General features: G+C 40.5%; 1 protein-coding gene across 11 annotated transcripts in view; it reads left to right on the top strand.

Annotated features, from left to right (window-relative positions):
• Positions 1–25,975, top strand: part of PDLIM5 (PDZ and LIM domain 5) — a 138,985-nt gene that overhangs the window by 57,569 nt on the left and 55,441 nt on the right. For 10 of the 11 annotated variants that reach the window (XM_088660501.1, XM_035112566.3, XM_088660503.1 and 7 more), the window contains exons 4-5: positions 16,763–16,805; positions 18,869–19,308. In XM_088660501.1, the coding sequence (XP_088516627.1) occupies positions 16,763–16,805; positions 18,869–19,308 (483 nt within the window). Of the gene's footprint in view, positions 1–16,762; positions 16,806–18,868; positions 19,309–23,988; positions 24,006–24,864; positions 24,880–25,975 lie in introns of all 11 variants that reach the window. The other variant, XM_035112570.3, reaches the window with a different exon arrangement.

Here is a 25,975-nt window from a genome sequence, read left to right as displayed (position 1 = left end):
CAGATTACAGATCAGGTTCACACCTGCGTATCATCAACAGTACTGCAGGATCGGGTGTTCTCAGGGCATTCAATGGGCCTCTGCATAGCTATTTAGAACGGTGAAACCATATTTTAAAAGAAAAACTATTTGTTACTACAACCTAATTGCTACAACCTGCTGAAATATATTGTACTGTATCAAACTGATTTAGTTAAGGTGAAGTCTGTGCTAGAATGTACATGCCTCTTTGTACAGACTAATTGGTGAGCTTGGCATTCATTACTTACCGCTCCTCCCTCTTGCCTGGCAAGCTCTGTAGTTTTTACCTCAGGGAACTGGCATTCTTACTGGATTACATTCTAAAGGTGAGCTTTTGTCATCAGGCTTTTGATAAAAGGCTGCTTTTTGAAATTAGTTACTAAAGGTTAGATAAAAGTCTGAGGTAAACGTCTTGCAAAACCACTTCTGGAGCTCTCCAAAATGTGCAGTGCTACATGTGGTCTTTGTGCCACAGGTTTTAAAATGGCATGTTGTGATATTTTCTGAACTTGTAACCAGTAATTGGGATGCCTTGGACTACATAGCCTGGTTCACATGGAATGCTGAACCATGGTTTCTTTTCCTTAGCAGCGGGGTTTTTTAAACCTACTCTGGACAATTAACTATAGTTTGTTTATGCCTAGTCAACCAGAGTATGTAATGATGGTTTGAAGCTGATTTACAAATTTTGGCTTGTGATAACCATGGTTTCTAGTTAAATCAGAACTCACTGTCCACAAGTTTTTGTTTTGTTTTGTTGCCCACTGCCTCAGAAACTTGCATAACTACAGAGGTGTGAGGTAAGAGTATCTTAGAAAATGAAATCAACATTGGGTGAAACAAACCACCATTATTTTGCTCTCTGTGAAACTGATCCTACTTTCTTCCAACAAACCATGGTTTTAAAAACAACTTAGCATTGCATTCAAATGCAGCCCATGTGTATTAATTTTTTGTGTTACCGCTTGTCCTTTTGTGTTTTTGTAAGCCCATAGCTGCCAAGTTATCCCTTTTTTTAAGGGAAATTCCCTTATGCTGAATAGGCTTCCTCGCGAGAAAAGGGAAAACTTGGCAGCTATGTGTAAGCCACTTCGAGGTTTTATTACAATCAAGTGGTATGTGTGTGTGTGTGTGTGTGTGTGTGTGTGTACGTACACACACACTCACACACTTAAATAACAACACTGATACCTCTTCGATGGTGAATCATTAAAAATGTGTTGTCATCACAGAAAACTAAAATTTACTATAGCACAAACAAGGATCTTTTTGTTGGTTACTCTCCATGTTCCCAAAGTCTTGGGTTGGCCATATCTTCAATTTTGTCTTAAAGAATTTACAGAAAACTACTCCTTTCTTCACATGTTTTAACCTACTTCATCCAGATTACGCTACTTAAGTGATGTTTACTTACTCACCTATGAGGAGGAACAGGAGTTTATAAATCACTCAGAAGTTTCATTTTGCACTGAATCGGTATACAAATTTTGTTATTTTTTTAAAAAAAGAACCAATTTTAAGAATGGCACAGTTTAAACATTTTTAATGCCTCGATCCTAAAAGCACACAGTCTAAATTAGACCTTTTGCTGTCACTCAAGAAAATTCTCTTCACTCCTTCAGCAATGTGGTTCTTCTATCTACTAGGTACATTTGCAGCTTTTATTACTAACTATGGGTGGAAAGATTTTGTGAGCATGTTTGGGAAAGGAAGGCAGCCTGCTTACCAAGGATCACATTGTGTAGACTGTAGACAGCAGTGGAATAGCAGTGGTGTGTGCAAATATGTTAAATCATACCAGGAGGTCTGCTCCCCATTCTCTCCACCCCTTTGCTCCCACTTGGGAAAGATGAGTCAGACGGTCTACCTAATGCATAGCTCCTTTAGCACAGCATTCAGCCTGTGTTGGGATTTGCTAAACAGAATTTAGAACGTGGCGCTATTGTCCTTGTACATTTATTTTAAGCTCTGCCTGTTGGGATAGGGAGAAGATGACAAAGGGAAACAATGCCAGTTTGGCCAGCATTTATCTTAACTTCTTAAAATAATACAAATGCTTTGGGCGGTGGCATGATCCCTGGTGACATTTAGTCTTGTTGGTACTCTTTTCTTAAAAATAGCTGCTTAGTACCATGCAAAACACTGCACTTAAACTGAAGGCTCATTGTCAAGCTGTAAAATAATATACTGTGATCATAATGAAATATTTTTCTTTTAGTTGATGATCGCATTGAACACACACTTGAATACTTGCCTCGGAATACACAGTTTCCAATAGAAGCTCATACCCTCCATCATTACTCTGATGAAAATTGGGATGTGTGTCTTTTTGTGTGGTGCTGCCACTTGAGTCAGCAGCGTTGCAGTGAGTGCCAGCGCTGTTTGCAGGCACCAGCTCATCTTCCTTCCCGAGCTCTGCAGCAGCAGCACTGGAGGGGGAAAACGAGACATCCCAGGATCAAATCAGAAGTTGCGATGACTTCTGTAATTCCAGGATGTCCCAGCAAAAATTGAAACACTTGAAGGATATGTAAACCCTTACACTCACACACACACACACACAAAAGTAACAGTGGGAGTCAAGATTTTTCATGTGACCCAATCCAAGATGGGGTTCTAGTGTGGAAAATACAGCCTAGAAGATTTTAGGAAATTTCACAAGCTTAAGAGCAATTCATTGATGGACTAGCTGCTAAGATGGTGGAGTCAGAAATGACAAGTGCAGTGGGAAACCTCAGCATTTCTTGTGTAAACTGTCTTGACTCCCATCAGGGGGAGAAAGTGTTACATTATTATTAATAATAATATAACAACAACAATAGGTGCATGCCCTGTTGGTACAGCACTTAATCAGCAGATTCAACAAATTTGGAAAGTGGTGGTAAACACAAAAGGGAAAATTTCTGGTATGAGTGAGGAAAACTGAAGTTGCTCCACACATACAAACTCAAATACTTGTGGGTGTACAGTGGTACCTCGGTTTACAAACACAATTGGTTCCGGAAGTCTGTACTTAACCTGAAGCGTACTTAACCTGAAGCAAACTTTCCAATTGAAAGTAATGGAAAGTGGATTAATCTGTTCCAGACGGGTCCGCGGGGTACTCAACCTGAAGCGTACTTAACCAGAGGTATGAGTGTAATTGGTTCCGGAAGTCCGTACTTAACCTGAAGCGTACTTAACCTGAAGCATACTTTCCCATTGAAAGTAATGGAAAGTGGATTAATCCGTTCCAGACAGGTCCGCGGAGTACTTAAACTGAAAATACTCAAACCGAGGCGTACTTAAACCGAGGTATGACTGTACCTGGGTCTCATTTGAATGGGGAGAAAGTGGATTAACAGCTAAATGTGCTGTATTGTGAACAAGCTCTTTATTTTAAACCATACAACTTCCAGTTTAAAAATATTTACTAGGGAATAAGCTCAATTGAATGGGATTTAACTTTTGAGCAAGCATGTATAGAACTGTGGTGTTTGAGTGTGTTCATTTTTAAAGACAGCCATACAGTAGTTACAGGTCCAGTGTAGAAGTGCACAGTAGCTGGCAAGGAGAATAAAGGAAGGTATGACGGAGGCATCTTCAGATAGATTCCCTCATGCTTTCTGCCCAAGGGAATGTGCTGGCACATTTCCATGGACTTAGTAACATAACCTTTACGAGAGACATGCTAACTAGGCTAGGAACATGTCTGAAAATGGAAGGGAATTAGCTGCAGTCAAATGAACTACAATGCCCCTGAAAATATGAGAGCACTTCTCACTTTCGGATGTTTGTAAACCATATTTTCATTGTTTGGCTTAGCGGTGCAAGTAGCACTTAGATATTCAGTCATTGCATAGTCAGGATGGTGTAATACCCCATAGAAATTTCCAAGTGGGTTGGAGGTGTTAATATCTCTAGCAAACTTCGTACCCAGAAAATATATACTGAATGACCCACCAGAAGCAACTTTTGCTACATAGACTTCAAATGATAACACAAAAGCTCCTCCAGGGTTTAATCTCTGGCCATTTGTTAATTTTTTTAGTAGTTTCTTTGGCTTTGTGTTAGGAATGGCTGCAGTCCAGGAACATTGGCAAAACCACAGGTTCCACAGCTCCACTTTAAGCATCAAGGTCCTGTTCAGGATCTGAGCTATCAAACTGATCTGTAAGAAACTCTAGGAAGCCAGGGAAAGGAGGGAGAGAGAAATAAGGTATCCTAGCTTGGATATGGGAATGTGAAACATAATTTTATTGATCCTCCCCTTTTTCCTGCAATCAAAGGAGTTAGGAAACGGGTGGATAAAAAGTGCAAAAACCCCGACACACCACCTATGAAATTGCACAAGTATTTGCTTCTAGTACAGTCATACCTTGGTTTAAGTACGCTTCAGTTTGAGTACTTTCAGTTTAAGTACTCCCCGGACCTGTCTGGAACGGATTAATCCACTTTCTATTACTTTCAATGGGAAATTTCGCTTCAGGTTAAGTACGCTTCAGGTTAAGTATGGACTTCCGGAACCAATTACAGTCATACCTCGGGTTAAGTACGCTTCAGGTTGAGTAATCCACGGAGCCATCTGGAATGGATTAATCCACTTTCCATTACTTTCAATGGGAAACTTCACTTCAGGTTAATTATGCTTCAGGTTAAGTACAGACTTCTGGAACCAATTGTGTACTTAAACCGCGGTACCACTATATTCTAAAGTTTGGGAGAGAAATAGTGCTTCGCACCCAAAATACTAAATCCTAATAGTTATGATGATGTCTGATTGAAATACTCTGCTTTGGGACCAGGCTATCCAGAGGAAGATTGGCCTGATCTGCAGCACTATAATAGTTTATTTTACAGCTGGCAATGTTTAAAACCCTAAAAGACTTAGACCCAAAATATCTGACATATCCCTTCCCTAGAGACCCCACTTCCTCAGATGTTAAGATTGGCAGAGGGTACCCTCATGGCAGTTCCACCGCCTCCTGGAGTACAGGGAATGGGGGCCCAAGAGAGGGCATTCTTTGTGGCACCTCTAAATCATGTAAAGTCTCTCCTCTGCAACTCCATTACACAGTGTTCATTGCATTCTGAAGACACACTTCTTTACTCTGGCCTTTTGAAACTTAAGGTTTTTGCGGGACTTTCCTCTATATATTTGTCTGGATTTTGCTTCGTTACTGTTTTCTTTGATATTATTTATTTGGCTTGTTGGTAACTTGTAACACAGAGCAACTCCAAGCAACTTGAAACATACTTTATATTATAATGGTTTTGTGTTTTTAACATTCACACAAACGCAAACAATTCATAAAATATATATAAAGCAACACCTTCCTCGCCCAGAACAACTGCAGGACGTTTTGGCAGCAAACTGACATCAAAAACTGATTACATTGTTGATTACATTGTTGTAATCCACTCTGGTATTTTATTATGAAGGTCAGAGAAGAAACCCTTTAAATAAATAAATAACCTTCAAGATGTTAGGGAAATCTCAAGTTCTAGGCTGTCTGTACTTGAAAAAATGGTTGGTTTGTTTTTCCAGCCCTTCCCTCAGGGGAATTGTTTTATTCCATCACATTTGGTCACATCTTGCATTCTGCTGGCTACTTTGCAAGCACATGTTTCACCCCCCAGTTGTGTTAAAACACTGGTGATTTGAGCCAAAGCTATAGGTGCATTGAAGGAGGAAGCCATGTTGGTTTCCTGGGCATAAGCCCCTGTGTGAGCAGAGGGCTCACTAGAGAATTCACGTGGGGCATTTGAATAAAGCTGCTGGATTTCTTTCCCAAAGCTGGGAATCTGCTCTTCTTGACAGCAGCAGAATTAATGTGCGAAAGCTATCAAAAGTTGGATGATTGATCTTTTGTTTTCGAAAGAATGTGTCTCCTGACCTAGCTGAAATAGTGCTCCCCACACTCATTTCCTAATTCATCTGCAGCTAACACAGCAGTTTTGGGCCCTCTGCTATATACAAGCTGTAAGTATTGTCTGTCACTTGCTGGCAAAACGATCTGTGCTCAACAACGTTGCTCCAAGGGGTCATTGAAAAGGCCACGATGTACTGCCAGTGAAGAAGGAGTTCAGCTTACTCAGAGCAGCCCTTAAGGACCATGTGATTCAAATTTTAAGTTCTCGAATAACCCCCTAAACACTCAGTTCCGGGGTACCTAGGGTGCCTGTTTTCATTATGACATCATAGCAGAGCAGCCAATGGCTTCAAGCGATGGACAGGCAGATCTTGAGGGCTGAGGAGGTGATGCCAAGACTGATGAGGTCAGAGGGACGATAAGAGAAGTGGAGGCACTTTACGGAGGAGGTTTGGTACTGATGCATTCCCCTTTGCTGGTAATATCCACTTCTAAGCATTCATCATGGGTTTACCAGGCAGTGTCTTGAATTACTACTACTAAGGCTTCATTTCACTCTTCTTTCTGTTTTCACTAAAGAGCTGTTGACCGCACCTGAACCATATAACCACTGATTACAGGTTTTCTGTTGCTAACTTGCAGGCATCCCTTACAGCAGAATGTGGCATTCTGCCATGGAAAAGCACTCTTTAAACAGATTTCAAGGAGATTTCTTGGTTTACAAATAGCTGCTTTTCCTTCCAGCATTATCCAAGTAAGCAAGCATTTACAGCAGGCATAGCCAAACTCGGCCCTCCAGATGTTTTGGGACTACAACTCCCACCATCCCTAGCTAACAGGACCAGTAGTCAGGGATGGTGGGAGTTGTAGTCCCCAAACATCTGGAGGGCCGAGTTTGCCTATGCCTGATTTACAGCAACAGTAACAGTACTTGGAATCCCATCAAAATACATTGCAGTAGCCCTAATAACGAAAACAAAGATGCTTAGTGTTGAACATTTGCAAACTACATTGGTCTACCTTATGCAAGACTATTTTCCTAGACAGTTATCTCTTCCGTGAAGGAATAGCACACATCCACCATAGTATTTGGTGCAGGTCAACGTTGTCTTTTACAGTGTATACATGCAGTAGAGTACACAGCAGCAGGTACATTTTGTTTGATTGTTTAAGACAGTTCTGTATTGCTTTATTATTTGCATTTCTAAGTGTTATGCATAAAAACAATGCTATAGTAATAGTACCACTGTATTCTGCTCTGGTCAGACCTCACCTGAAGTACTGTGTCCAGTTCTGGGCACCACAGTTCAAGAAGGATACTGACAAGCTGGAACGTGTCCAGAAGAGGGCAACCAAAATGGTCAAAGGCCTGGAAACGATGCCTTTTGAGGAACGGCTTAGGGAGCTGGGTATGTTTAGCCTGGAGAAGAGAAGGTTAAGGGGTGATATGATAGCCATGTTCAAATATATGAAAGGATGTCATATAGAGGAGGGAGAAAGATTGTTTTCTGCTGCTCCAGAGAAGCGGACACAGAGCAATGGATTCAAACTTCAAGAAAGAAGATTCCACCTAAACATTAGGAAGAACTTCCTGACAGTAAGAGGTGTTCGGCAGTGGAATTTGCTACCAAGGAGTGTGGTGGAGTCTCCTTCTTTGGAGGTCTTTAAGCAGAGGCTTGACAGGCATATGTCAAGAATGCTTTGATGGTGTTTCCTGCTTGGCAGGGGGTTGGACTGGATGGCCCTTGTGGTCTCTTCCAACTCTATGATTCTATGATTCTCAGAAAATGGAACAAAACACTAAAAAAAAAAATCATAAAACCAAACACTGCCTTTAAAAGACTGCTGAAACAGAAAGCCTTAGTTATGCACCTGAAGTTCAGCAAGGAGTGTGCCTGTCAATCTCAGTTGGGAGGGAGTTCCACAGGCTTGGTTCCACTATCCTGAACACATGGCTCCTGCTAGTTATAAGCTGTGCATCTGAGCCATGGGGGGTTGTGAAGCAAAATGTTGGTGTAAAGGTATCCATGTCTATAGGGAAGTGATAACCCTGTAGGAAATTGTTGTGTGAAAGGCACCTCCTTTTAGTCGCGAACCTTAAATATGGTCTCACCAGTTTTGGCTTGCAGATGTTGCCTGGTAACTGGGACAGATCAACCGATTTCCAGTCCATGTCATTTTCACATGAGTTGATTAATAAGTTTCTTCCTCTTGTTTTTGTATCAATCTGCACTTCTTTTAAAAAAAACCCATAGAAGCTAAATATATATTTAGATATGTATATATAGCAAGATCTGGAGAAGGAGCTGGCAAACCACTCCAGTATTTTGGCAGTAAAACTCCATGGACATAAAAAAAAGGAGAAGCTTTAAGAAGAAAGTGAGAGTTTGCAAGGCATGCTCTGGTTCATGGGGTCACGGAGGGTCGAACACGACTAAGACTAATCAACAACAAATATAGGCAAGATAAAATACACACTTCTAGATACATTTGGCCCTAAAATATATAATTATTTGGAATTCTGGTACATTTTTTGAATTGATAACTTTATTTAAAATTTTGGACGGTCGGGAAATCTAAAGGATAATTAAACTCCAAAGCATGCACTAATCCAGGAGGTGCAAATTAGGCTAATTAAAATGCAGACCAAATGAAATTCACCTCCATATCACTCTATCCGGCACAGTCACAGACTTGAATTGTAGGTTAGCTACGGTTTTCTTTTCCCACCTGGCTTGCTGTGCAGACGAGAAAATTGCAGTCTTTCCAGACTTCACTACTTCAACAAAAGCAGTTTAATCTTAAAAAATGTAGTATAAACAGCCGACAACTGTGAAACGCTGACCTGCGAGGGCTGCAGTTGGAGAACAGCCTTTACTAAAGATGTAATGGGCTTTGAAGACGCTCGAACTCAGGACGAAAGGGAGAAACGTTGGCAAACCCTCACCGTGACCAACTCCCTCCTGGAAACCTATATTCTCACTGCAGAAGGACGTGTGGATCCAGAATTGGCCTCCACAGTCACTTACGGGCTCACTGATAAAGCAGTGTTCATGGAAGACAATCTTACTTGGCTACGAGTGATCACCAAAGAGAAAGAAGAAGAGAAACTTCACTGCCAGCGCTTTGGCTTGAGTGCCCAACACCCTGCTTTATATTTTCTATTGCAGCAATAGGCAACCTTGGCTCTCCAGATGTTTTGGAACTAACTGGCCCTGTTAGCTAGGGATCATGGGAGCTGTAGATCCAGAACATCTGGAGAGCCAAGGTTGCCTATGCCTGTTATATTGATATTAACAGTGTTCCCAAACTACTCATCTCTAAGGCATGATCATGTTTTCTTGGAGCAGGGCTATGCTTTTAATTCCAGCTCTCAACACTGCATCTATTAATTGCCTGCAGTTGCAAAAGCAGCCCAATATATAATTATCTCCTGGCTGTGTGTAGTGGTTCAGCATGATCAGGACAACTGAGCCTATAATGTAAGCAGGAGTGTGTGCAGTTCAGACAACTGTGGGCTGCACAAAGTTTTTTAAGAAAGGAAACACCATGTCACACCATGCCTTGGACAGCATCTCCAAGGCCTCACACGGCTTCGTGAGGCACCAGAAGTTGTGTCGGGGGCCCTGTGGTGTGGGTGCTGAGCACCCACAAACATTGGCATCCCTGCCATGCCCCCCCTGCTCCAAAGTTTTCATGGTAATGCCCTGCACACAAGTGGAGCTTATGTCCTTAAATAAAACAGGTAGCATACAAACATAGTTAAAGCCAGCTGTAACAATGACAGTGAACAGTTTAAATATTTGCTAGAAGGTTTGTATGGTTGCAATAATTGTCAGGCATTAGAGCATGGGAATTGACAGCAGTCCTTGGGAAATATTTTCTTGGTATTGGAAAAGAATATGAACTGAGCAGATTGCAAGCGTACTTCCCAGATTTTAAGAAAACAAGGCAAGTATAAATTTCTGATAAAACAACTCTAAAGTTTTTTTGTGTGTGGAAGGTGCTCCCTATTTAAATTTAGCTCTTTAAAGACTTACCTCAAAGGCAAACCATCCCCGGGAGTGGTTAACTGCCTTTAATGCTCTGCCATGAGTTTCAGGCCATGTGCATTCCAAGCACGCTAATTAGAAGGAACGTTATAATTTCCTGCAGGAGAAATGTGGAAAGGAGAAAAATGGTTTCATTAGCTGAGAGGAAGAATAAGTAATCCAAATATTTAATACACATTGGGAAAGATGAATGATAGTTATACCCGGGCATCTTTATATCACTGTAATAAAAGCAATGAAAGGCATTTTACTCCCAGTTGCTGAGATACTTCAGCTAGGATGAAAGGGCAAAACTGGCTTCCATTTAATAGCTGTGTTTCTTCACATCCTCCTTATTTTAGTACATGGAAAAGTAATTGCTTGTACAAATAAACAATGTCCACTATAAGTTTATATTCCAGCTATTCTAGGTTTTATTTGTACAAGGCATGCATAGAAATTAAGTTAAAAGGGCAGAAAGATTCTTTGCTTGGGCCCTATGATCTAGCATGGCACACTAACATTCATGTGCTAGTTTCATGTGTCGCAGTGACTAAAATCCTTTTACCGTACTTATATTGAAATAATTGTTAATTTCCAAATTGAAACTGTTGCCAATCCTTTGGTCCTGTTACATGTTCTTGGTTTATCCTTTTCTAATTAAATTGCTGCTGATAATCAGTCATATGTTATGTTTTCCCCACCTTTAACTCCATGGGTGGTTTTTGCATTTATAGGCAGTGTTTTAAATGTAATGCTAAACCATGGCTTAGTGTTATGAAAATGAACAGCAGAAAACCCGGGCTTTTCTGTTACCCACATGTCAATTAGGTTCCCCCCCCCCCACACACATATTTTATATTGCCTCAGCTTGTTGTGATGGTGGAATCCAATCTGTGGTTAATCTTAACTATGGTTAGTTGAAACAACCCAGATTCCCAAGGTATGGTTTGAAGCTGGCTTGTTTCAAAAAATCATAGTTAAGAGTATCCACTGCTTGTTCAAGATTGGACATCACAACAAGCTGCTATTAATCACGGCTGCTGTGGAGGATAAGGAAGGGAGTCTGTGTGCCCAAGGGTCACTACAACTCATTCACATAATTCTAAACTATACCAGTGGTCAGGAATTGAATTTGATTTTTTCCACTATTTTTTTCCAAGGCCTAGATACTGCCTGTCGAATCAAATGCTAAGAAACTTGAGGGGAAAAAAACCATGATTCACAAACTAGATTAGTGAGATGGGGGAAATACTCGTTGAGCAACGTTGTTGTATGTAATCTTAAATCAATTTACTATCATACTATACACATGTGTATGCGAAACTGCAGGTACATTTTGGGGTGGATGGATTGAGAGTGTAACAATTTTTCCAAGGATTTGTGGGCAAGTTCTAGCAGAGCTGGCAGTTTTCCCAACACTTTAAACTGTCAGTATTTGACAATTGCACCACATGGTGGCAAAAGTTTTTGAGTCTTGTCTTTCTACATGAATAACATTGTGACTGGCAGACTGCCATATTAGCCAGACTGTCACATTAGCCAGAAATCAGTAATAATATTTTTCTGCTTAGTTTTACCTAATCTAGTTGTTCCCTTCCATTTTCTCCTTGTTCCATCTGTTTTGATAGCAACATAGGTATACATACAGATTAGATGAGATACCTACAAGATGAGAATTATTCACCGTAATGGTTCTATGTAAGCGGACATTAGTTTGTGTATTTTTAAAAGTGATATACCTTCTTTTAGGAATTGTGAAAATGGAGAGAGTTCATTACAGGGAAAGCCTGTTCCTGCCCATCCAGATCTTGAAGATGTCGAGCAGTTCTTTTAAGGAATTCATCATTTTAAGCTGCTGAAGAGGACCTCTCTCTTTTTGGTCAAAATGCATTTGACAGATTTGAATGTTGGCTTTTAATTTTACTAGTTAATGGCATCATGTTGGTTCGTGTGTGGTAGCTATTTAGAAGTTTGAGTGTTAAATTTAGAAGCAGTATGATAATAAAAGTATGAATCAAAAGGTTTTGAGCGTGCTAAGATAAATTTTTGTTCATCTGTAGTTAAAAGTGTTCTGATAGTTCTTTACCCTATTACAAGGTAAAACCACATGATGGGGAGAAAGTATGAAGATATATAATGTAGATGCCTTCATTCTGTATGGTTTACTGTAGTTCATCCTTTGTATACCTGCTTCCTTTATGTCATTTGCTCACAGCTTCTATCCTAAAAACTAGAATTGGCCTCAGGCCTATTTCCCCCCCTTTGTCAGCCACTTCCTTTCTGCATTCATCACACTATTGTTTCCCCAGGTTCCTCCTTTTCAGTGTCATCTCCTGTTGTCTCCCCCACCTCACTTCCTTTACCATGTTCTGTGTCTGCTCACACTCTTTTCTTTCCATCAACTAGCCTTTTACCTCTCTTGTCTTTAAGCCCTGCTAGGCTTTTTCACAGCTGTGCTCCACTTCCTTCAGACCTGCCTTCTCCATCTCCTCTGACTATGGGCTCTAGTATTTTCATCCAGTATGTGCTCTATTTCCCTGCATCTTGGTTTCCTGCCCTTGAACTTCTAATTTCCTGCACTCTACCTGGACTGTGTTTTCAGTGCCCCCTACCTTGCCCACACATATTAGACACTACTAGGGCAACACGTGGTGGTTGTTCTTAGTCAACCACACCTTTCACTTCAGCTCACAGAAGTGGAATATTGTTTTTTTTAAAAAAGAGATTCTGTTGCTGACCCATTTTCTTCAACCGACATTGCAACTTCCTCACAGTTAGTGCCAGACCTCTGTTTGCATCACAGTAATAATGCTAGTGTGGTTAAGGTAATTGCTTATGAATTATTGTATATGCTGCTGTGAAATTCTTGGAGCAATTACAGAAGGGAGAAAAGAATGTCAGCCTAAAAGGGGTGCAACTGATCTATAAGGTTAGTTAATGTGAGATGAGGGTCATTAAGCCAGCTTCTCTATCTTAATAAGCTTTATGCCTTAGTGAGGAGTTGAATTCAGGTCTCACTGGGCCAAATAGCTGCCCTCTAGCTGACTCCCCATCTCTTCCCACGTCTTTTAGTTGCTTAAAAAAAACACACACAGTTGAAATTACTATAACACGGAACAATGCAGTTTTTGGCAAAGCACAAACATTTCCAGATAGCTGGATAACTTGCCAGAGCTCTTCATATTGTGTTAACCTATTTTTATGTCTGAAATAAGCAGGAAAAAGGTGAATAAAGCAAGAATGTAAAGAACGAAGAGTTTGCTGGTCCAGATTTCCTGTAGCAAAGAACACATTGCTTCATTTTTTGTATATGGCTGTGCTGAATGCTGGTACAACTTGAAGTGATTCTACTGTATCTCCCTCCCCATCACACAGGAAAATAAGAGTAAGGAGTGCCCTGTTGTGCCAGCTACAACAGTCTTATAAATTCTCACAGCAATGAGACCTGCATTTTTGGGTGCTAAGTGAACCTCCTATTTGAAAGTGCATGATGCAGCCAACTTGCTGAAGCTAAGCAGGTTTCAGTCTGGTCAATTCCTCAATCAGCAACACTGTATATCCCCTGCCTTCAGTTCTATCAAACCAAGGCAGAATAGAGATGTAATGTGATGCATTGGTTGTTAATGACACCATGGTGCCACTCGTTAAAATGCTTTATTATTGTTGTTGTTGAACTTTTTTTGCTAAGATAAAGTACACGAATAATTTCTCAGTGCTTGTTGAGAAGCACTTAAATACATATTCAAATTCAACTAATCAGCTAATTATAATGAGGTGTATAAAAAAATGTCTTGCAATGGATATTGTGGTTTCTTTTCCAGTAATTCACAAAGGTGCCTTGATTCTGTGCAGACATAACATTTCAGAATTCTTAAAGGTAAAGGACCCCTGACCGTTAAGTCCGGTTGCGAATGACTCTGGGGTTGCGGCCCGGCGCTCATCTCGCTGTCCTGGCCGAGGGAGCCGGTGTTTGTCCGCAGACAGTTTTTCTGGGTCATGACTGAGCTGCTTCTGGCGAAACCAGAGCAGCGCACGGAAACTCCATTTACCTTCCCACTGGAGTGGTACCTATTTATCTGCTTGCACTTTGATGTGCTTTTGAACTGCTAGGTTGGCAGGAGCTGGGACCGAGCAATGGGAGCTCACCCCGTCATGGGGATTCAAATAGGCCACCTTCTGATCGGCAAGCCCTAGGCTCAGTGGTTTAGACCGCAGCGCCACCTGCTTCCCTTCAGAATTCTTAACTGAGGTTAAAGGGAGTCCTAGTGGATGTGTGTGAAAGACAGGAGGAAAAAACACCCCAGTTTCTACTTCTGCACCAGTGTTAACACTGCAGTGTTCTAAGGAGTTTGGTGTACTCTGGTTAAACCTAATTCTTTTTATTAATGTTTGTGCAAGCATAATGCTGTACTGTGCTTAGTTTTGGAAATGGAGGGGAGGTGAAATCATGTGGATCCTCGCTAGTCCATCACATTCCAACCAGGAGCCAGGACAATGATGAAGTGGGAAGGACTTGCAGAAGTAGCCACAATCATGTAGCCTTGTAGTCAGACTCTTTTCACAGCAACATGGATTTCTTCCACACCAGGGAAGAATGGGGTCTGTTCCTTTTTAACACATCAGCAATTCATCTGAATTCACGCTTAACATAATATACATGGATATTATTGTGCCAAAGCATTTTCCATCGTTAAGTGTTGCCCATCCTTGTTTTTCCCCTCCTCGTCAATTTTCACAACCACAGCAATTTTCTCATTCGTATTTTGATGACCCAACTGCTTTTTATATACGGTTCTGTGTTCCATCTTACACAATAACCCTGAACTGAGTAGTAGCAGTTAGAACATTTCAGGAATCTCTGGGCAGATAGTTATTTTCCAACCACAATGTGTTGAGGGGGAGGGTGGTGGTGGTAAGTAATAGAATCCCAAATTTATAAGAAACGTATTGGAAGGCATTCAGTTTTATCGCCGGAATTCGTTCAATGCCATGCCTTGCCTACACTAATTCTGCATTTTAGGTTCAGCTGCAGAGCCATAGAAATGCTGCTTTCTTTTATAAACAAACACTAGTATGTGCAAATAGCAGCAGGGATAGAGATGGTTTTTGAAGCAAACCTCTCTTGCATGTCTGTGGGAGATTTGTTTCATATACGGATTGAGACGTCTGCATGCCCCTCATTGAGCCTCACCCAGCCTCATCTCTCAACTCAGGGCAAGTTACTCAAACTCAAAGAGGGAGGGGCTCCTAATCCCCATAATTGCCCAGTATGATCTGTGTGCTGGTGGGGTGGGGGCAATAAGCCTTTATTTAATACTCTGGCAACCCCTCTGCATGCAGGCACTGAAGTCATAGGGGCCTGGACCATATCTTTGGATATTTATGTTGTAAGGATGACATCAAATATAAACATGGTAATTTGAAGTGTTCCATTTGCATGTAGAAAAGATTTTTTATGGAACAGAAAGTCGAGATTTAAGATTCTAGTTGAAACTCTAAACGCTGTAGTTTGATTTCTTCCACTCCATTGTGCCAGACCTGATGAAAGCAAATACGGGAACAATACATGTTTTTCATTTTATATGTACAACTACGGAGAAAGCAACCATTTTCATTAGCTACAGCTATAGTTGAAACTTTACCTTTGTTTAGGTTTTGCTTCTATGTACTTAGGAAGCTGTTTTATACAGAACCACACTGGCCCTTCTAGCTTATTCCTAAATTGCAGCAGCTCTTCATGATTTGACAAGGACTGTCCTAGTCCTACCAGAAATTGAACCTGGGACCTTCTGCATGTGTTTTACCACTGAACCATGACCATTTCTTCATTGTATTTCTATAAACTGACTACTGTACTTTGTAATTACATGTTAACACTGATATATCCAAATGTTTATTTTGGGATCCATGTAATCATGCTTCATTGGATGTTCCCAGTGGATGGTCTCTGAAACAGGAGAACAAAACTGTTTGAAGGCAAAGGACTCCGCTACATTGGCCAAGAAAAAGTGCTTTATATGCCTTGTATACTTGATAACACTGTGATACCAGATAGCACTGTGGAGTTCCATTTTTGCCAGCCTGATTTCTCATACAAAATTTACAATGCATTTAACTGAAATGCCTCTTTGAACATGTCTAGATCCAGCCAAAGTCTTATTTGTTCTTAGTGGTAATCAGTATGGATTCAGTAGGTAAGAGTTAGAGCCCTCTGAAATAGTTTCTAACCATATCAGATTCCTTCCATTCAATCACCGATTTTCCTAAGTGTTTTGCCTTTCTGGGAATCTCTAAATTCTCCTTGGATTTTTCTTTACTTGCAGATCAGTGGTAAATGTATACATGGTACACCAATATCCAATAGGAAGCCCAAACTATTGACTATAACTAGATGATAGAATACATGTGTTTTTCCTGTATCTGCCACCACCATCTTATAGACTGTGAACTGTGTGGTTTCTGTTAGCTAACCCATTGGAGTGTGGTGCTGTGTCATAATTTAAGCATGGAAATGTTTCTGTTACGAATGCATCCAATATACTCCAAAGCCATTCTTCAACTTTAGGATGCAAATGCTTTGCTAGTCAAATACTAAGTTAAGCAACTGATTTCTTGCAGTTTGAAATAAGATTTTGGATTCTAAGAAAACTAATACACTGTGTAAAGCTCTGTGGGTCCATTGACAAATACCACTTATTTGAATTAAGCATTGCTTAAATCAGTAGGATCCCCAACTGCTTAGCTTTTGATTGGATTGTGCTGTTAGAGGCTATATAGTGATTCAGAGGATTATTGAACTACATCTGGTAGGTTTCTTTAGAATTTACATGGCCTGTTCTTTTTTCTTTCTTTCAGAGCACCTTCTGCTCCGAAACCTGATCCCATACCTGTGCAACAGGTAAGTCCTCCACTTCAAATCCAGGGGCGTATCACTGTAACCAATTAACTCATTGAAATCCTTCTCTTAACATGTATTAATTGAAGAGCTCTTCCAGTGCAACAAAAATGGTGTTGATCTGTAAAGCCCTATCTTTGCAGACTGGGTATGCTATAGGCAGGCCATAGCTCACTAGGATAATACGGGAGTTCAAAGCTGGGCACAAAAGCAACAATACCAAGGAAATACCTGTTTCAATCAGGACCAAACTATATTAACATCATGCACACACTACCTACCATAGTCCATTGTTCCCTTACCTCTAGAATGTACTTAACCATGTACAAAGCCTTCTGGGAGATTATGGAGTTCATGTGTCTTTGTAATAGGACCTGAGTGTGCAACTGTGTTTTTTGTTTTTTACTGAGGATACATTTGCTGTATCTTCCTCACAGACTGCTATGGCTTCAGTCTCCAAAATATAGGGGGGGGGGCTGGATGTTAAGTCACAGTTCATACAGTAGCTAAAAAGAACTCTGGAAAGGCAGAAAACAGCTTCTTGAAAGGGACATACTTGTGATAGGCGACCTAAGGTTGTCCCTGTCTTTTTTAGTAGTTGAATACTCCTTTTCTGTCTGATTCCATCTAACTTTATTAGACCTGAGTTTCATGACTAGCTGAATACCCCCCCCTCCCAAAAAAAAACCACCACTAAATGTGGAAATGGTAGGTGCTTCATGCCTCATATTGAGATTCCCTTTTCAGAACAAATATGCAAATTTGCCTTTTAATTAAGCAACCTGAGGAGTAGTATAGTAGCCAGGAATTTCTGTCTTATTGGTAAGAAGAGCCCTGCTAGATAAAAGACCCATCTAGTTGAGCATCCTGTTTTCACAGTGGCCAACCAGATGCCCATGAGAATCCTGCCATCAGAACCTGAGCTCTAAAGCAGCCCTGCTTGCAATTCCCAGCAACTGGTATTTGCAGGCATACTTCCTCTGACAGTAGTGGCAGTACTATTGTGGCTAGTAGTCACTGATAACCTTATCCTCCTTGAATTTATCTAAGCCTCTTTCAAAGTCATGCAAGTTGGTGGCCATCTCTAACTCTTCTGGGAGTGAATCTCATAATTCAGCTATGCACTGTGGGAGGAAGTATTTTCTTTCATCTGTCCAGAATCTTGCAGCATTCAGCTTCATTGGGTATCCCAATGAGAGAGAGAGAGAGAGAGAGAGAGAGAGAGAGAGAGAGAGAGAGAGAGAGAGAGAATTCTCTATCTACTTTCTCCATGGATAGTTCCATTCACCTCTCTCATGTGCCCTCTTACTTGGCTTTCCTCTAAACTGAAAGGCCACAAATGTTGTAAACGTTCCTCCTACTGTATGGCCTTCATTTACAAACTTCTGCGAAAACAGTTGGGCCATTCCCTTTATAATTCCGGGTGCCCTTTTCTGACATTTTCCCTAGAAGTGTGTAAATGAAGGCTATACAGCACAGTGAACTATTTTAAAAGTTGCGAGGACCCTGGATGTGTTTAAGAGAACTTTTTAACACACACAACCCCACACACACTTTGAGCAACACAGCCCCATGTGATATAGCAAGCTGCTTGTGAAAAATCACCTTGAATGAAAAAGAGGTTGGCAGTGATTCACAGGGAGATGGTAATTCAAGAAACACAAGCCCAGAACTCCCTTAGTTACATTGGAAAATGGTGAAATGGTTATTCAATTCAGGCTGAAAAAAGAAAGATATTTATGTTGGGCTTTGCATCTTCCACTACTTAGCTCTGATTCTTGCACTGGGTGAGTCTCCTTTATCTCTCAACACTTGAGCCCAGTCAATTATGAATATTTTTGGTCAGTCCCCAGCTCCTCAGTAGTGCATGCCATGTTTGTGATTAGAGCTAGTGCTTTGTGGGTAAAGCTGTGTAATGGACAATCCTTCATTGGTCATCAGTTTGTGTTTCAAGATGAAACTGCAACAGTTGACACTTATATTTTGCATGCCATTTGTATGTGCGCGTGTGTGTCTGTGTGGCTTTCTTGTGTATTTTTGTGTGTTGTTGTTTTTATTTCACATAGGTAGAGCCTAAGGATCTAGTTAAGCCTGTGCCCATTCCGCCCGCAGTCGTGCCCAAAGTTTCATCCACAGCCAACATAGCCTTCAATAAGGCCCCAAGACCCTTTGGGTCTATGTCAGCTTCCAAGATCACGTCCATTCCATCGCCATCATCTGCCTTCACTCCAGCTCATGCGAGTTTTTCATCACATGCTTCCCTTACACCACTGGCCAATGTCACGCCTCCCACTCTCACCGCCTCCGGACTGCATGCTAACGCCAAGTCTCACGCTGACCAGCGTTCACCTGAGCTGAGCGCTGCTAAACCTGCAGTTAATATCCCATGGCAGCCCACACACAATGCATCCTCGAACACCTCTTTCAACGACAATGCCCAGGAGGTGGCAGAGGGACAGCGAAGAGGATTCAGAGAGAACCAGGGTGACAGTAAAGAGCAAAATGGGTAGGTGGCTTCAGGAAACCCCCTCTTCTGATGGTCTTAAAAAGGGTTTCCTAGGCAATTTATCAACCTGTCTTTCTACCCTTTTTTTTTTTAAAAAAAACACAGCTTCTCGGTGAAATTTGGCTGCGTATCCAATAACTTACATGGTTTTAAGCCACTTTAATTGCAATGGCTTCCAAAGGAATCCTAAGGACTATTGTTAGGTGAGAGTTCTGGGAATTATGTGTTGGAGACACCTCAGTCCTCTCACAAAACTGCAGTTTCTAGTGGTCCCTGGGGCTATGAAATGACAATTGAGCAAGTTTTAAGTATGTGGCATAGACAATGTTGTTTTGTGGAAAGTTTTGGAAAGTTTTTGTGGACATTCTTGATTTCATCAAACACTGAGGCCTGTGACTTGCTTCTTATTTTAATCCTTTCACAGCAGTTAACCTTATACTATTTTACTGAGGCCAGGTGCGGAGAGCTTATGGTTCTCAGCCTAATTTCATGCAGTGTGGGTGAGGGATAAGGAGGACTCTATCAGAAATGGGAAGCAGGCCAAAAAGATGGAATGATGGAAAGAGGAGATAGGGAAAGTGCTCCAGGGACGTCAGTAGTCGAAGAGCAATCTGCCATTTCACAACATGAAGAGAGATTTAAAAAAGAGAGGGAGCTATATTGAGAGAGAATGGTTTGCCATCTCACCCACCCTTTAAAAAATAAATTAATTTCTATGCCACCTTCACCTGAGGATCACCAGACGGTTTACAATTTTATAACACAAAAATGTATATCATAGTAACAAACAAACAAAACATATACAGTTTAAAAGGCCACAGATTGTTTAATTAGCCAGAGGCCTGGAAGAAGAGGAAAGGTTTTGCCTGCCGCCTAAATACTTCTTGGGGAGAGCAACCCACAAACGTGGAGCCACCACAAAGAAGACCAATTCTTGTGTTATTACCCTCCAGACTTCTCATGGAGGAGGCACGTAAAGAAGGGCCTCAGATGATGATCATTGGGTCCAGGTAAGGTCATATGGGTACCATCAGGGCTTTTTTTCAGCTGGAACTTGGCAGAACCCTCAGGTGGGTTCATGGTGAGGTCTGGCGCCTCTTTTTCTAGAAATATAGCACCGGTCATTGTTCTTATACCATTGGCATTCAACCCTCAACAGATTGCCCCTTAGCAAATATACCCTTTATAGGAAAATATGTTCCCCATCCCTGCCAGGGATAATGAGATGGACCAAGTTCTAGAAGAAGGCGTTTCACACAGAGAGGTAGCAAACGAAGCCTTTTTAGCCCAATTTGTACATGTGCACTTTAAAGTCAGCTCCACTCTATTTAATGTGTGTAGTGAAAGTACATAAGTGCTTTGAGAGATAAAAGGTTTGACCTTTGTGTCTGGAATGCCCACCCCGGCCAGCACATTTACTTCGACAGAATGCTTACCATGCAACCCTTATGCATCTTGTGTTGCACAGATGGTATAGCAATTGTTACAACTCTCATGAGCAGATGATACTATAGTTCCACACTATCTAAAATAGGGAGGAAGAGTTCTTGACAACTCAAAGCAAACAAAAACATAAATATACCTTGGCAAACCATTTGCAGCCTTCCAGGAAGAGCTATCTTTTGCAAAGGCGTGGGAGCTGCCATTCAGCTGCGGTAATTCGCATTAAAATACAATTTCTTACAACGAAAATGACTTCGTTCTGCCAAGGCTCAGGGGCTGTCTCTCCCTCCCGACCCCCAGTTGAAATCTGATGACAGGCTAAAAACTGCTTTCTAACCAGTAAATTTAGCAAACTGTGAAAATTCTGGTCATTAGATTATATAATGCTTTGCACGGTATAATTTTTAAGAAATAATTTTAAGTTGCTTCATGTACATGATCTCCAGGAACTCTTAAAAGAATATCATAAAGTATATTAATACCATTATCTCCATATTGAAGATATGAAGGGGCTCTGACTTGCCTTGGGGTCACATGAGGAGCCTTGAGCTTTGTACTTTCTTGTTCATTTCCCCCAAACTGTTTTATAAATAAGTGTTATGAATAAATAACAGAACAAATTATATATATATATATATATATATATATATATATATATATATATATATATAGTTCATTCTAACTTGCCTTAAGGTAGCGTATATATCCATTATATTCTTCACTGCAAAAATCTAGCAGTAGTGCAATCTAGCTAAGCAATTGTCCAATTTTCCAATATTATTCAAAGCCCAGTTTCTGATATTATCTAGCGAAGTAAAAAAGAAATAGATGTAGACTTGTTGGGCTTAGCTGTACTGAAAATATTATGGTTTCAAATGATGCTTGAGCAATTATTAGTGTGACAAGAATTTGCTTACACATGAGAGATCTAGTGCTGATTAAACAGCAAGACGCTGCACTGCCCTTTTTATAAATATATTTAGACCTCAGTAATACAATCTGTTTACTGGAGGTCTTCCTAGTCCGCAGCATGTCACATCTATACATGCAGTGCACTTTGAGATTAAGTACAAGCATGCTTTTGTGCATGGCTTGAGGCCATAGTTCTAGTACAATTGCTTCCAGAAATTAGAAACTAATTCAGGCAACTATTTTCAGAGGGGTACCCACGTCACGTCTCTTAAACAGCAAAAGCAACAAAGGGTCTTGTTGCACTAAATAAACAAAAAAAAACTTTTCAAAAAGAAAGGTAAATGAATTGGCAACTTGTCAATGTTTGAAATGAGAGCAAGGATAGCCCTTTTATGTGCAAAATGAACTTCCAGTCATTTCTATAAATCTGAAAATGAAATTACAAATTCTAAATCAAAATGTGTCACATGAATGAAGTGTATTTATATAAAGAGACCTTTGAAATTGCATATTAACAGCCATTACTTTTATATGTATTAGCAGAGGAATCTTGGCTTCTGTCTCACTGGAGAGCAGTTTCACTGCCAGGATGGCACTTAACGCCCCTGGAAAAGTCTTTGGTATTGCCAGCAGAAGGCTTTCAGAAAGCCAGCGAAGAAGTACTGCTAGTAGTCTGTCTGTCTATCTATTTATCTATCTATCTATCTATCTATCTATCTATCTATCTATCTATCTATCTATCATCTACCTACCTACCTACCTACCTACCTATCTTATCTATATCTATCTATCTATCTATCTATCTATCTATCTAATCTATCTATCTATCTATATCTATCACCTGTCATCTATCTATCTATCTATCCCAATATCTAAATACAATAAAAAAGCAAACTAGTCTAAAGAAAAACCAGAAAAAAGAGAAAAAACAATGCAACGTCTTCTCTCACAGGTAGATCTTAACCCTTGTCTCACACAGAAATAGGTGGACCCTCCCAGCTTTTACCTGGGAGCCTCCCTTTCTTCTCCCAGCCTCCCACGCTGGGAGATCTTCCCTTCCTTGCCTCTCACACAGGGCCAGCCATCACCTTCATCTGCATACAGGTCCCTTCATTAACCCAGCATAGAGGACATTAAAAAAAAACACAGAGACAAAATAGAAGCAAAAGTACTGCTAGTAGTTTTCCGGTGGTGGCAGGACCCAAGACAGGACATTTCAGGGTGATGCTTGGAGAGTAGATCCAGATTCCTCTTTTTCCACACCTATCTATTGGGCCTGAAACCACTCCAGCCCTAGAGGTAAAATTGTTGGTTTCCCTCCCATTATACCCGGTTAGGCTTTCCCTTTTTTTAAAAAAAGAAAAATGGGTGGTGGCAGGGGGAACAAATGAAGTCAACCCCCACTTCCTGCCCCAAGCAAAGCAAGCTGCAAGGGCTTTAGATGTGGCAGCAGAGCAAGCAGCACAGAACTGCAACCTTGCCATGTTCAGATTATTTCAATACAGCGGTGCCTCGACTTACGAATTTAATCAGTTCTGAAGGCACCTTCGTAGGTGGAAAAATTCATAAGTCGAAAAGCGCCATTGGAAATGCGATTTCCCATAGGAATACATTGGAAATGGAAAAATTCGTAAGTCGAAGCAACCCCATCTAAAAATTCGTAAGTCGAAAAAACCCTATCTAAAACCGCCACGGTTTCGTAACCGTGCGGCCATTTGCCCCATTCATAAGTCAAAAAATTCAGTTGCCGAGTCGTTCGTAAGTCGAGGTAACCACTGTACTTCCTACAATAGGTATTCAAGGTAGGCCACTATGATCTTACCTAAGCCACTATGTGGCTTACCTAATATTACTCTGGGGAAATTCATGTCTGAGCTGAGATATGAACCAAGGACACACACGCATCATGCATGTTCTTGATCACCATGCCACATGAGCTCTGATTAGCAAAATGTCGCTCAACGTCCCAAACTCCCAGTGGGAAGAAAAAAATTAGTTCACGTGTGTCAGTTCATCATTATCCTGAGACGAGAGGACTATGTTCAACTGCAGCATGGGCTGGCTTGGTTTTTAAGTTGCTGTGTGCCATTCTGGTTTTTTTTTATTGTCTTGTCAACAACCTATGCATGAACAACGTTCTCTTAGCATCGGACCGATCACTTGACACCGCACTGAACGAAATGTGTTCTTACAAGTTTGCTGACATATTTCATTTAAAAATATGAGGAGGCACTTGGACTTCGGTGACCCTGGCATATGTTCAGGATGCAGCGTTAGGGAAGCCAGTACAATAAACATACGAATTGCTGTTTTTTTCTTTTGCAGGAAACCACAGTGACAAAGTTAGTATCAGTGGCACCTTGAGTGGAATTGTGTTTTCATATTTTTTAAGAAGTAGCATGCATGGCGGTTGTGCTTTAGAATTCAACATTTGCAAGACAAATGCAGCACTTATTAAAAAGTGATTAACCTTAATTGTTTGCATTTTTACACTGCACACTGTATGCATTTTTTTAACCAAATAAGAAGTTTTGTTGTAGTGTGCGTCTTTAGCTTTCATTTGTAGCAATAATAATAGCAATAACAGAAACAATAATGATTAATTTTACTGTTATAAAAATTGTAACAATTAGACCTTTTATCCTACAATCCTATGCATGTCTCCATGGAAGTAAGCTGCATTGAGTTCAAAGGGATTTACACCCAAGAGCTTATGTTTAGGATTGCAGCCTCTCAAGCATGTTGCAATTAAAATTCAGATAGCTAAAGATTTGTTTAGTACCCATTTTTTCCTACCTGCTTCCCCATCCCTACTTTCCTGGCTAGAGTCAACTAAAATCATTACTACCGGTATATAAATTAACTTTGTGAAAAGAAGCAAGTGCACTCTAACTTTAGCTTTGCCTGTGGCACCATCTTGCTACCAAACTTGGTAACTACTAGAAAGGGCCAACAAAAAGAACTTAGGCTAACCTTTGCCATTCACAATATCCATTAGCTTTTAACTAATAGGTTCATGATTTTGAGTGAGCCTGTTATTAAATCTTATTGATTTTGATTTACTCATTTGCTCTAATTTCCTAATTAATTTTCTATTAACTTTTTCTTGCTTCACTTTTATATGCAATTTCCTATCTGCCCTCCATCACCCTGGAATCTTCTCCATTGTCTGTCTGTTGTTCTGTCCCTCCCTTCCTTCAGTAACCCTGATGAGGTGTAAGTACTTCACTAATATAATTTGCCTCTTAACTACTTAAGCATGTTTTCCCTCACAACAGTACATAAAACAATGCTGTATTCTGTAGATATTCTTTGTAATTAACCCCTGGATTTCTTAGTTAAAAAGTAAAATGATTGTAAAGTTAACATCACACAGTTGTATAAGAATATACAAAATCTTTGTGCACACAAATTATGCCCAAAAAGACTCATGTTAATACGACGAGCTGTTTATTTGGAGAAGGATTCCGGCCTCTCCCTCTCCCATTTTGTAATATTTCTTGATGGTAAATTTAATTGTGCATTGCACACATATTGAACCAATTGCTCAAGGTAAAGGACACCTGGATGGTTATGTCCAGTCAAAGGCGACTATTGCTCAAAGGTAAAGGTAAAGGGACCCCTGACCGTTAGGTCCAGTCATGACTGACTCTGGGGTTGCGGCGCTCATCTCACTTTACTGGCCTAGGGAGCCGGCGTACAGCTTCCAGGTCATGTGGCCAGCATGACTAAGCTGCATCTGGTGAACCAGAGCAGCACAAGGGGGGGCACTATATATATATATATATATATATATATATATATATATATATATATAGACTATTTTTAATACTTTAATACTTGCAAGTATTTTTCCAACTAGTCTAGGTTATGAGAAACAAAAATGGAGAAAAGGAGCAAGAAAAACAGTTACTGATTATTTATGAAGTGCCTTTTACGTAACCGTCCAGTGGTCCTTTAACTTTTTTACCTTTACGTGTGTATTGGGTCTATTTACAGACGTATCACTAGGGGCAACGAGTCCACAAGACCCCGTGTGCACATTTATGCTAATGGAACAGGGTGTATTTTATATTTTTTGTAAACAGTCCTGTTCTTCATCCCATACTGACACATTGTAGCACACATGGCAGAGATTATATGTGTACAAGTAAAGAAACGAATGCCTTTCCTTCAATTGTTGCTAGTGGGTACAGTATTTAGCGACAAATAGTTCACAGTACTGACCATTTCCTTTACGTCACCATCTTTGTGTATATCTGTAATGGCATCCTTCTTGCTTGGGACAGAAAGGCAGGGTGAGAATGCAAAA

This window comes from Zootoca vivipara, chromosome Z1 (genome assembly GCF_965207765.1).
Source record: "Zootoca vivipara chromosome Z1, rZooViv2.hap1.1, whole genome shotgun sequence".
In the NCBI taxonomy this organism is placed as follows: Eukaryota; Metazoa; Chordata; class Lepidosauria; order Squamata; family Lacertidae; genus Zootoca; species Zootoca vivipara.
The sequence above is the reverse complement of the archived record's forward strand: the minus strand, read 5'-3'. Positions and strand labels throughout refer to the sequence as shown.